This window comes from Ammodytes marinus (assembly GCF_949987685.1).
Source record: "Ammodytes marinus genome assembly, chromosome: 7".
NCBI lineage: Eukaryota > Metazoa > Chordata > Actinopteri > Uranoscopiformes > Ammodytidae > Ammodytes > Ammodytes marinus.
In genome coordinates this window covers 30,905,739-30,919,423 of record NC_137211.1, presented here as the reverse complement: position 1 = coordinate 30,919,423, position 13,685 = coordinate 30,905,739, and the positions used below count along the sequence as shown (strand labels likewise).

Here is a 13,685-nt window from a genome sequence, read left to right as displayed (position 1 = left end):
AAACAAGGCTCCTGCTCCCCTTCCCTCACCTGGAGGGATAGTCTTCTCAATTCACGTTGCTGCGCCACACTGAAATCTGCGACCAATACGGATATGTGACCATAGAGCTTGGACGAGCGAACCGAAAATCGGACTGGGTGTGCGACCAGACCAAAAGGAGTATTAAAAACTATTTAAAAACGTCTTTCTTTGCACTGATGGTCTCGTTTGCTGTTAAAGGTAATTTATGATTATCAGAGGAAACATGAGGCTGTTTAAAAGATATTTAAATGTTACTAGTAGCCGCTTTCATCAGCGCGCGCATAAAGCAATGCAAATGGCTGTAAAACGGTTGGCAATCTCTGTGAATGTACTTAAAAAGTGATTCACATAAACCGAGTAGGCACATTAACACGGTAAAATAATAGTAGGCCACTGCGGCTACTTGAACGCTTCGATGACTCGGAGAGTAAAAAAATGTAACTTCCCTGCAGACGCTGACTGACTGATATCACCGCCCCTCAATGACAAATACTGTTTCTGATTGGCCAAATGACCGTCAAAGCTCATATGATAGGAGTTAACATCCGTCCATCATAGTTAGTCACTATGGTCACTCCACTTTCTTAATAGGTCCATGCTCCACACCACACACACACAGTGCTAGCCATCAGACCCCCCCTCCCCCCTCCCAAAATATTTTCTCAACGGATCTCCACGAATCACATAGATGGCCAATTTTGTTTCCAAAACGGCGAATTTCGCCGAAAGGTGATGAGTTTGCATGTAGGGTGACCAGATGTCCCGCTTTGTGCGGGACAGTCACGCATTTCCATTACTTTTCAAACGTCCCGCAAATTGAGACGTTGTCCCACATTGTTATTGACAGTGAGCCCCCCTTTTTAAATGCGTGTTTTATAATCTGGCATTTATCCGAAAGCTGTGAGGAGACAGCAGTCTCAGTGTCTGTGTGTGTGTGCGTCTCTCAGTTTGTCTGTGTGTGTGTGTCTCCGTTTGTCTGTGTGTGTGTGTGTCTCCGTTTGTGTGTATCGCGCTGATGGGCTCAGTGGGCTCTGTGAAGGTGCTGCCTGCTTCAGCGTTTACCTTCCTGTTACTTCAAAATAAAAGCCAACTCACGTTTGTCAAGTGAAATGCTTTAAATGTGAAGCCGCAGCCTTAATGCTCTATTTGTTTACAGTAGCTAACTTAACTGCTGTGCGCTGATCTAAAGATAGTGTTTTTTAATATAGAAAGCAGTGTCTCTGGCATTAGCGGTGGTGACACGGGTTTATTTTGCTAAAAAAAAACGGCACTTTGTCCCGCACAAACGTAGTCTTTGTCCCACATCTGGTGAATTGGGATCTGGTCACCCTATTTGCATGCCTGAAATAGCCCACAATGGTCACGTGGTCTTAAAAAATCAACAAAACCCACCTCATGTGTATTTGAACCAATGACGGTGCATTCTATGTTGCGCACGCCATGAAAATTAGATAAAGTAACAATGCTGCGCGATGCAACATCAGGCAGGAGATACAATGTGGCATCGCGCAGCAGCCGTAATCAATGGGTTAAATGATTTTAATGTGAAATTACGCAGTAGGACATGTTCCGTTTTAATTAACAGTAACAATTTAACCGCGAGCCAAATGAATAGTTTGCGGTGTTTCAGTTGTTCTAACATTACTAGGTGGTGCAACAGCATGTGAAAAAACCACAACGTTTGCTAGGCCATGAAGAGCGTTAATCGCGTGATAAAAAAGTTAACGCCTTTAAAATGGGTTTGCATTAACGCCGCAATAATCCAATCTAGTTGTCCCATGAAAACACACTGATAGTCTGTGTAGAAGGAAGAGCACTTCTCCAATGTTCTTTCAGAGCAGGACCTGGTTGGGTCAAGGTCTGACCTGGTGCAGAGGTTGGTCTGCGGGGGGTTGGAGGAGGGGGTCTGGAGGGTCTGGGGGGTCTGAGAGGCCTGGAGCCCCCTGTAGACAGGGAGGGAGACCCCGTACCGCTCACTGCCCTCTGCCCACTGGGAGAGGACCTGCTCTCTACTGAGTCCACCGCTGGAGAGCTGTCTCTACTCTGCCTGGGAGGAGAGAACATCAGACAGATGAATGAACAGCTAACAACTCAGACTAGAAATTATGTCACACTAGTTGAGTTGACTTGGAGATTGACAGTGGCTACTGTACCTTATAACATGATCACCATTGGGTTGGGATTCTCCATTTGATGTACCTGAAGTAAAAACACAAGACTTTTTTTTTTTTTCAAGTGAGGTTTTGTGAAAGTTAGGTGGGCACTTAATTAATCCTATCAAAGGAACCTTATTTAAAAAAGGTATAGTTTGGTTAAAGCTAGATTTGCACTTTATTCCATATTAGGGAAATTCATTTTTGTTTGGTCATTTCTGAAAAAAATAAATAAAAATTATTTGAAATAATTTATAAGTGTTGTGGTATTTGTAGTTTAAAAAAAATCAATTCAAATAGTTTTTGATTGAATATCCCACATCCTTTAAAGGTGAAGTAAGCGATTTATATTTATGTTAATTTAAAGCCACTACGAGTAACATGGCACGTTGGCGTCCCCTTTGGACAAAAGCGGTAGTATTTTTACGACGCCCGCTGTCGCAAAGCTGTTTTCTAGCTCGTGCCAGGCGTGCGAGTGTGAACTGAAAAGGGCGCAATATAGTGCATGTCCGTGTGTTGAAAGTGTGAGGACTCTTTTCGGCTCCGTGAGAGTGGTTTTGATACTGCATCAACTAATGCCAGTCAGTGCTACACACACCTGATTGCAATGAGTTGATGCAGCAGCGTCACCTAACTACTCTCTCTCACGGAGCTGAAAGATTACGTGTCCTCACAGAAAGCTAATGAACGAGAGACGGCAGTTAGTATGGATCACGATGAGGTAATGTGTTTGTGTTGTTGATGTAAATAATGACTATTTCAGATAATGGTTATCTGATGATGGTGAAGCAAAGCAAACTTTGTGTTAGTACCAACCGCTCATTCATTTAGGAGTAAACACTGCAGTCTAGTTTCGCTCTCGTGAAATTGTATACACGTTGCTTGGCAACGCCCTCGTCCCGCCCGTAGCCTATATCACTCTCCCTTTTAGCTTTTCTTCATTGCATTCTCTTTTTCTTCTTTGATGGTTCAGCCCCGTTATCAGTCATTATGACGACAAATAACTGTCTCAAACAAGGCTCCCGCTCCCCTTCCCTCACCTGGAGGGATAGGATTCTCAAATCACGTTGTTGCGCCACACTGAAATCTGCGACCAATACGGATATGTGACCATAGAGCCTGCACGAGCGAACCGAAAATCGGACTGGGTGTGCGACCAGACCAAAAGCAGTAATAAAAACTATATAAAAACGTCTTTCTTTGCACTGATGGTCTCGTTTGCTGTTAAAGGTAATTTATGATTATCAGAGGAAACATGAGGCTGTTTGAAAGATATTTAAATGTTACTCGTAGCCGATTTAAGTGTTAAATCGCTCTTTATTCATACAGTGATCACTAGTGTGCGCGTTTCATAAAGCCGATCTCTTAGGGCGCACTCACACTAGGCAAGTTTGCCTGTTCCGTGCTGCAGGAAGATTCAGCACGATTCCCCCCCTCCCCACTCCCCCCGCTGGCCCGTGGTCACACTGCTCATGGCCTGGGCACGATTGCACGTTGCCTACGTCACCGTGCGTGTTTAGGATTTGGAGCGTAGTCTACTTGTAGGCTATACGACTGTCTGTGAATATTTTCATCCGGCCAAATTTGCATCATATATTCCACTTCCACATTAGAACAACGAGAATCCTTAAGCTATTGTTTTTTTTTTTTAAATGTAGCCTTGACGTAATAGGTCGCGGTGGACAGTCTCATATTTGTGCAGCACGCTGTTTATTATTAATATAACGGCCCGTCATCAGACCATACGTACCGGATGGTTTTATACACATCGATCGCTCCATCAAATAATCCAAGTCAGAACTTTTTGTATGGGCAGAAATGGTTTTTTTAAGTGTCTTTATAAAGTTTATTGTTAAGCCTTAGTGTAGGCTACTGTTTCCTTATCACCGGGCCGCGGAGTCCCGCTGTGTGTTGTTTTGGGTTAGTCTCCACCGCCATGCGTAAAGGCAGTATTATGACAGCTGACGGGAAGAAAAAGAAAAAAATCATCTGACGAACGTGAGTAAACACGAAAACCTTTTTGCTTTGCTTTCTGCGCTCACCTATTTAGCTCTCTCCCTCTTTTATTAGCCCACACCTAGGCCTACACACACGTTCATTCTCACACATTTTATGTAGCTACAAGTCCAAGTGGTGGGCAATTCTGGTGCCGACCAGTAAGGCAGCGGACGTTAACGGACTATGCATCCTTAATAAATTCACGTCAGGAACGCCGCCTGTGCGCTTGCTTGTGCGCGTGTCATCTCATTAGCATCTGTACTTTGGCCACGGCACACCTCTCCCAAGTGTGCCGAGGCTAAGGGGCTGTTCCGTGCTGGAATACGGATGGCGTGGTCACACTAGCCAAACGTTCTAGACTTTAGTATGCAAATGAGCTCGGGCACGGGGCCGTGGCCCTAGTGTGAGTGGCCCCTTAGTCACCCGCTCTGCATGTAATTGGCAAAACCAATCAAAAGAGAGAACGCTACAAACCGGCAACCGTCTCACTGCCGGTGCATGTGCAGAGCGACAGATGGGTGAATGTATAGGTACAGTTGTGCTCATAAGTTTACATACCCTGGGAGAATTTATGATTTCTTGGCCATTCTTCAGAGAATATGAATGATAACACAAAAGCCTTCCTGCCACTCATGGTTAATGGTTGGGTGAAGCTATTTATTGGCAAACAACTGTGTTTACCCTTTTTAAATCAAAATGACAAAAGAAAGTACCCAAATGACCCCGATCAAAAGTTTACATACCCCAGTTGTTAATACCGTGTATTGCCCCCTTTAACATCAATGACAGCTTGAAGTCTTTTGTGGTAGTTGTGGATGAGGTTCTTTATTTTCTCAGATGGCAAAGCTGCCCATTCTTCTTGGCAAAAATCCTCCAGTTCCTGTAAGTTCTTGGGCTGTCATGAATGAACTGCACGTCTGTGAGGTCAGGAGATTGAGATGGCCACTCCAGAACCTTCACTTTGTTCTGCTGTAGCCCATGACAGGTCGACTTGGCCTTGTGTTTTGGGTCATTGTCCTGTTGGAATGTCCAAAAACGTCCCATGCGCAGCTTCCGGGCTGATGAGTGCAAATTTTCCTCCAGTATTTTCTGATAACATGCTGCATTCATCTTGCCATACATTTTGGCCAAATTTCCTTTGCCTTTGTAGCTCACACATTCCCAAAACATCAGTGACCCACCTCCGTGTTTCACAGTAGGAATGGTGTTCCTTTCATCAAAGGCCTTCTTGACTCCTCTCCAAACGTAACGTTTATGGTTGTGGCCAAACAGTTCAATTTTGGTCTCATCACTCCAAATGACTTTGTTCCAGAAGTTGAGGCTTGTTCTGTGCTGTTTGGCATAATGTAAGCGGGATACTTTGTGACATTTGCGCAGAAATGGCTTTCTTCTGGCGACTCGACCATGCAGCCCATTTTTCCCATTGTGCATCTTGAAACAGCAACGCTACAATTTTTCAGAGAGTCCTGTATTTCAGCTGAAGTTATTTGTGGATTTTTCTTTGCATCTCAAACAATTTTCCTGGCAGATGTGGCTGAAATCTTTGCTGGTCTACCTGACCATTTTCCACTAAGCGTTTGAACACTGCTGATTGGCATTCTCAATTCCTTGGATATCTTTTTATACCCCTTTCCTGTTTTATGCAGTTCAATTACCTTTTCTCGCAGATCTTTTGACAATTATTTTGCTTTCCCCATGACTCAGAATCCAGAAACGTCTGTGCAACACTGGATGAAAGATGCAATGGTCTGTCAGAAGCCCAGAAACGCACAGACCTTTTATACACACACACTAATTATAAACAAACAGGTCACTGGTGAGGATGGGAACCTTGAGTAGCCATTCAAACCTGTTTGCGTCAACTTTTGTGCATGTTATCAGGTCAAAGTCACTGGGCTTTTGATTGGGGTCATTTGGGTACCTTCTTTTGTCATTTTGATTTTAAAGCTCCCATATTATACACTTTTCGGTACTATTATACACCATATTATATGGTCTTAGTGGTCCCTAATACGTTTTTCTTTAATTGTTTGCTGAAAAAAACTTTCAGATAATTTATTGTACTATGCTGAAGTTCAGCTAATCTCACAATGGCCTATTTTTTAAAAAGAGCTGCAGCTCCCCTCGTAAATATACAATCTTTGAGCTGCCCCCGCCCCCTGTCCGGAAGCGAAGCCAGATACGCCTCGCCCTCTGTCTGTCAGGGCCGTGGACCAATAAGAAATAGGGGTGTGGGCTGCACAGTGGAAGCTTCTGGCTTTCCAGTTTGTGAGGTCAGAAAAGGGGAAAATTCTGACTGGAGTATATTGTGGGGGAGGGGTGGGGGTTTCAGAAAGGGGGAGAGTGAGAACAGGAGAGATTGTTATTTTTTAAAATATTTTGGCAGTCTCTAGGCACACCGTGGACCCATGGATATGTTAGAACACATTTAAAAAGTGCATTTAGCATAATATGTGACCTTTAAAAGAGTAAACACAGTTGTTTGCCAATAAATAGCTAATGATCACCCAACCATTAACCATGATTTGCAGAAAGGCTTTTGTGTTATTATTCATATTCTCTGAAGAATGGTATGTAAACTTATGAGCACAACTGTATGTGCCTACAATGGCGGAGCAGGTAAAAATCCTCCCCAATGTCTGTTTTGATGGTTTTTATCATGTTTTATCACACTTATGGATCTGAGATGATGCTAGATAACTCGCTGCTTGAAGACCGCAGTGCATTAATGTGGTGACGTGGGGACGAGGGATGGGACTGCTAACTGCAGTCACTGACAGGAAGTTAGCTAAACTGACCATTCCGCTTACTGAACCTTTAACTCATAGCGACCCAGACCTGATAGAAAAAACGCTCACTGTGCTGTTCAGCTTTAGCCGTGGCGAACATCTCTGGGTCCACAGTCATACCGTCCAGGCAGACAGACAGGTCTCCCACCGGGTCTGTCTGCTCCCTGTCTGCACACAGCTGTAAGGTCTGCACCACCTCAGAGACTGCACCCGGGGAATACAACCCAATCAGTGCAAGAACAAGAGTATTGGATCATACAAAGTCAAAGTCTTTTATTGTCAGTTCTGATATATGCAAGACATACATCAGAATCAAAATGGCGTTTATCTCTGGCCCATAGTGCAATAAAAACTATAGAGTTAAATAAGATAAACAATATTTACATAAGATAAATGTATTTTTTGTGCAATATAAAACAGCATATATAAAATAGAATAGAGAGTAAAAAATGTATTAGTTAAAATGAAATGTGCAATGTGATGAAAAATATTTACAATGTGCAATATGCAATCAACTGGATGTACATTTTGATTTGCAGGCTGAGTTCTTGTTCAGAGTTCTTAGTCCAGTGTTCTTGGAGGCAATGGGGGGGGGGGGTCATGTCATAAAACTAGAACCCCAGAAGAGTAAAAAAAAAAGAAAAGAAAAGAAAAAGAAAAAAATGAATGTGGCTGAAATGACCTGACTAAAATCACTTTTCCCAAGACCGTGATTTGGAGAAAAAAAAGAGTGATTCAGCGTGCAATGTTGAAAAAATACAAACCCTATGTTTCGGCAAATTAAATTACATGTATGTTTCCAACATATACTAAGCTACTGAGCTAAGCTTTGACACAACCTCCCAGCTTTTTTTTTTTTTTACCGTCAATGGCCTATCACCACCGTCAGATGTCAACTCCGTCAGATTTCCTGTTTGACACTGTTGACATATTTAACGTTTCTTAAACATAGCAAATAGAATTTATCTAGTAGCCATTTGGTTTTTCTGTTGATGTTAGGTGCTAGTATGAACTACTTCAGGAAAATAAAATTATCAAAACATTTCAAATAACTTCTTCAGAAATTGGATGTCGGTGTTGACATATCATGGTTGTGACACAGGACTTTCAAGATTCGTAATGTAAAATATTCTAAAACTACAACACTTATCAGAGCCTGTCGGACTCTAATGTACTCTGCAGAGGTAGAATTTGACAAGGGGTCCTTCAAAGCTGCCCCTTATTTCGCCTGATTTTATTACATTTTACATAATGAAATGTCTGACGGTGTTGACTTTCAGTAAAGTTGTCCCACCACTTAGAATCCTTATAAAACATGAATGTGTTGTAGAAAAACAGTTTTTATTGATATGAGAGATTATTTAGTATTGCTTTTGATGAAAAAAGCTCTTTTTAAATCATTAAAATACCTTTTTAATAGGTTTTATTGCATATGAAATATTAAAATCTTCTCTGAGGACACACTGTTTTGGACGTCGTGAGAAGACAAGTGTCATATATTTGACATAATAATGATAAAAATTTAATTTAAGGGGATAATTGTGCTCCAGACATTCTATTCTTAATCCCTAATAACATCTACAATTTTAAATATTTTAGTTTTAAGCATAACAGCAATTGCATATGGAAGACAACTTTTTGTCCCGGTTCTCAAGAATCACTGATATATGCTTTCCATTTCTGCATTTGGTTTGATTGCTCTAATGCAGCAGATATGTCTTTACCAAACCTCTGATGTACAGGTAGTGAAGCATTTGCAGTTGCAAGAGCAGTTAAAATAAAAAATTTGAGAAGAGGCAGCTGAACAGATAAAAGCTCTTCCTTCAGAAACATACATATTTATATTTGTTTGTGTGTGTGTGTGTGTGTGTGTGTGTGTGTGTGTGTTTCCTACACTCACTTTTCATGTCGTTTGACTGGAGCGTGTCGCTGACGTCCAGCATGGCCACGCCTAGCAACACGTCTGACTTGAGGGTCTGGTGGCTCCACACGCGAAACACCAGTTTGCTGAATGGGGTCACAATCCTGTTGATAGAAATATATATCAGTTAACGTGTGTGACGCATGGACACTCTTGGATTAGAAAAAACCTGGACCGGATCTTGTTTACTGAGGATTTGATTTTTAGAGAGCCCTCCGGGGTCTTAATGTCAGGACTTGTTGCCACAGTGATATTGCACCTACTTCAACATCTGCAGGTTTCCCTAATGTTTCAATCCTTTCCATTATTAGGGCCCGAGCACCGAGTGGTGCGAAGCCCTATTGTAATCGCCAGGATTTTTATTCCCTATTATTCTTAGTAATTTTTGGCACTTGAGCACTTTCCCGTGGTACAAAAGTTGAAAAACTCTGAGGGCAGGTCAGACCTGCAAAATATTTCAACTTATCAGTGGTTTCAGGATTTGATCTAAAACAATTGGCCCCCAGGGGCCAAAAACAGTTTTTCAGGAAATGCATGATCAAATTTTAGGATAGCATGTATTGGCCCGAGGCGCACATGAATGCAATTTTATGTCCTGGGCCAAACTCAACAGGAAGTCGGCCATTTTGGATTAAGTGCCTAAAATCGCCATTTTACAACATTTCACATTTCGACGAAAGGCTCCTAGACATTTTACGGCAGGGACGTCAAACCACCTCTCAAATACTGAAGACGCTTGCCCGATGTTAAATTGCAGAAAGATTTCAAAATTACCGTAGAACCAGGGAGCTATCAGGGGTCAAAGTTGACGTAAACATCATAAAAACCGAACCTCATGAAACTTTAATTCATCATAACTCAGGCTGTGTTATACCTAGCTGCACCAAATTGCCCAACTGTATCTTTACAGGCCCCACAAAAAAGCCTCTTGAAGCCCCACCCCAAAATCAACAGGAAGTCTTTTGTTTTGTAATATGTGAATTTCTGACTCGAAAATCATCAATGTTCAAAAAATAGGGACACTCAAGACACCAAAAAAAGTTTTGTTTGATTCCGAATAACTATGACGAAATAATGGCCAATATTCACCAATTTAACCCTCTGAACCCTAGGGCTATTTTAGCCGTTTTGCATACTTTTGATTAATCCTTACTAAACTACAGTAAAAAATATTTATCATGCCAAAGTTTGGTATCTTTTTGTTCAGAACACCCTAACCTATATGACCTGATAGTTATTTTATTTTTTCATTTTGACTTAATAAATGATCATATTGGAACAAAAACCACATGATAAATGTAAAAACTAGGGCTGTCGATTAAATCAATTAACATTTTTAAATCAGATTAATCACAGGATTCTGTGGATTATCACGATTAATTTTACCCTTCGAAATATGCCCGAAAAATTCGAATTTTCTCTGTATATTGTTGTATGAACGGAAAGATAAAGGACAGAAGGTGGATATGTACATTTAAAATTAGTATTTTTTAATTGAAAATCCAAATGATGGTTTTAATACTGAAAATAAATTTAAATCAAACTAAAATATATACCTACCACACCATAATTCAATTGGTCTGTGTCTTTACTATGTCTTTGGGCAAATATAGGCTATATAATGGCATTTATTTGGTGAATCTATAGGTTGTGCATTCTTGAATACGTCTGTCTGTCTGTCTGTCTGTCCATCCATCCTAGGGGACTGTTCATTTGTGCCAGGAAGCCAACATTATGTTGATGTCTACTTAGACACACCTCTGAAAACTGCAGACGTTTGTGTCCTCACAGGCTCCGAACAGAGCGGACAATGTTTCTCCTCCTGTTGCTCCCGTCATCAACTGTCACCCGCGGCAGTTGATTTTATATACTATCTATGCCCCCGACACAGACGTGACCGTTAGCAGTTTAAAACACGGCATGGGCTAGCGTGCTGTTATGTTTGGCTGCGCGCAGCTACTGATCCTGGGTCAGCCGCAACGTTAATTTGCGATAAAAAAATAACACGTTAATTCCATAAATTAATCACCCTGCGTTAACGCAATAATTTTGACAGCCCTAGTAAAAACGGATTTTAAAAAAATATATTATTTCTACCATCTCAAACATGCATAATGAATTTTTTTGAAAGCTGAAAATAAATACATGGAATGTTTTTATGGTAATGTAAAGGTTTGATTGAGGTGGCATCAACCTACCAACAGATTTTATGAACAAATAGCAGGTGAAAAAAACACATCAAAAACGGACGTCATGAACCCTTAAATTGATCATAACTCAGGCTGTGTTATACTTAGAACCACACAATTTCATACAGCAATGTACAATCCCAGTACAAACAAAAAAGCCTCTTGACGCCCCACCCCAAAATCAACAGGAAGTCTTTTATTTTGACGTAGTCGCCAAACATTTTGACATAGTCGCCGAGGCCGGCCGGCCAGGACGGCGTCCAGCACGAGAGTGCGAGGGCCTGGTCATCACTGCTCGCAGTTTTAATTTTGATTTAAAATCTAATTTCACCGGTAATGAAATGTGAAAGTGGTAGTTAGTGACCCTTGTGTGAGCCGCGAACTCCTTTGTCCCCAAAGCAACCCACTGACAACAAAGTTCAGAAGCTATTCGGGGACAACAGGCATCTACAGCAATCAGTGTGACAGTAGTTTAGATAGTGCCCACTGCGCCTCTAGGAAAACACACTTGTGGACAAATGGGCTCGGGTCCGATTACATCCCATAGTAAACATTGCTTACATAATACCTCTGGCCCTGTGGGTGCAACAGAAACTGTATGAGAGAGCTCTATATTAAGAAGGCCGCTGTAAACAGCAGACAAGAGCTAAAATTAAGGGGACATCTGATGTGTGAATATGTTGGACTGCAGAAAGTCAAGAGGCAAGAGTTCACCAAGTGTGCAGTATATGTTTAGTAACAGGATTCCTGTGTGAATTGGACACACACACTCTAATAAACGTGTGGCATTTTACTTCTAAGTGCCAACGACCTGGAGATAGCATATCTATTACTTTAAACAGCACACACAGACACAAACAAAGTGTTTTCTTGAAACAAAGTCCTGGTGACTCATACAGAAAGCAAACTGCTGCTGGCAGAGACATCATAATCAAGATCTTATGTTATAACAGCAGTTTCATACAGCTATGAGGAAGTATACATGTGAATGTTTTGTTTCTGTAGAAACTCCTCAAGATTGGGACAGATTTTAGAGGAAATAGTGTCATACAATGTTTAATACTACAGCAGTCAGCAGCAGTCGTTTTACAAGATTTGCTTCCTCCTCAAAGCTCCTCATAATAGCCGAACTCCAGGGTTTAGCTAATATGTTGTGTTTTGCGTTACAACAGCAAAGCATCTCCCCTTCAGTCTCCCTTGGCCAAGTCAATCAGCCCCTCTCCCTGCTATGTAGGCACGTGTATGCTCTCAAGGGTCATACCCACAGACAGCAGGCTGCAGCTAGACCAAGCACAGCACTGAACCAAAAGAAACAGCTCTTCTCACATCCATTTCATAACTTTATCTACCTCATCAAGTATAACTAATGTTAGTGAATCATATTATGATTAAGATTTTATTTTTTTTCCTGAATTGGGATCGTTTACCGTACTTTCCGTACTATATGCCGCACTGGACAATAAGCCCCAGGTGTTATAATGTTTAATTACCATATGTAAGAGTTTGTGCACAGAGGGGATTGTCGGGAAAGAGATGGCTGCTTGAGGAAGCTCCCACATTTCAACAAACAAGTTGCATATTTGCATAACGTACGTAAGTGTTACCATTTTGTGCAATAGTAGCTATTAGGGATGGGCACGAGTGTTTTCGCTACTCGTGTGATCGCTTGCATTCCTCGAGGATCAATCGATTTCTCTTTAAACTTTTTTCTATTTTTAGGACGCAACGCATCCGTCTACAGAACAACGGTTGACCGCAATAAAGCGCTCAATGCTTATGTCAAACAGTCACAGTTGCCATATGATATTAAGGATTTATTTTCCACAAGTTTAAAACACATTTTCCTAACTGAAAGTAATTAAATAAGCGGGCCACAATTTAAACCGATCGAGTAGGTCTGCGGTGGAGAGAGAAAAAAGAGAGAGAAAAAAGCATGGGCTGTAGTTGGCTAACATTCAAAATAGACATTTAAAATAAGAAGGGCAGCAAATACAATAAAATTATTGTCCTACAGTTTAAACACATAGATAGGCTAAATAACTCACCAAAGCAGTAGAAGTAGTAGGCTAGTAGGCTATATCCACTCCTGTCCGTGACTAATTACCGCGACTAATTCCTCGTTAACGGAACGTTACACCGTCGGCTTTTGAATCTCAATCCTATATTCCATAATAAAGGCTTCTTAAATGTCGTTTGCTCGAATGTGCCCGAAGTCAGCCTGGCTTATACGTGACTTTCCCAGTTTTCCAGCACCGCATTCAGCTCCGCGGTGCTGTGGAGACCACACACTGGCTGCGCTGCACGGAGGTGGCAGTTATTTGCGGTTTCTGTTTGACACAACGCTTAGTTTATTTGACTTGGATCAAAATATTTAATTTTGTTAAACTTTATATCCGTTTTGTACACGTATATAACACTTTAAAATAGGGGCGGCCCGCCGGCCGGCCTAAAGGCTACAAACACTAAAAAAAACAAAAAACGATTTTCCTCATCCACCAATCGAGATCATTTGAAACGAGGAGTACTCGAGTACTCGATTACTAACGCCCATCCCCAGTAGCTACAGAATATATACTGTGCTGTGTAATAACAGGGTCGGAAAACGGGGAAAAAG

At 41.4% G+C, this 13,685-nt stretch overlaps 1 protein-coding gene across 2 annotated transcripts in view; it reads right to left on the bottom strand.

Annotated features, from left to right (window-relative positions):
* Positions 1-13,685, bottom strand: part of itchb (itchy E3 ubiquitin protein ligase b) — a 54,375-nt gene that overhangs the window by 28,743 nt on the left and 11,947 nt on the right. For both annotated transcript variants that reach the window (XM_080031118.1, XM_080031119.1), the window contains exons 4-7: positions 8,862-8,986; positions 7,031-7,165; positions 2,175-2,220; positions 1,887-2,068 (exon numbers count right to left, since the gene is read on the bottom strand). In XM_080031118.1, coding sequence (XP_079887244.1) covers positions 1,887-2,068; positions 2,175-2,220; positions 7,031-7,165; positions 8,862-8,986 — 488 coding nt within the window. The remainder of the gene's footprint in view (positions 1-1,886; positions 2,069-2,174; positions 2,221-7,030; positions 7,166-8,861; positions 8,987-13,685) is intronic.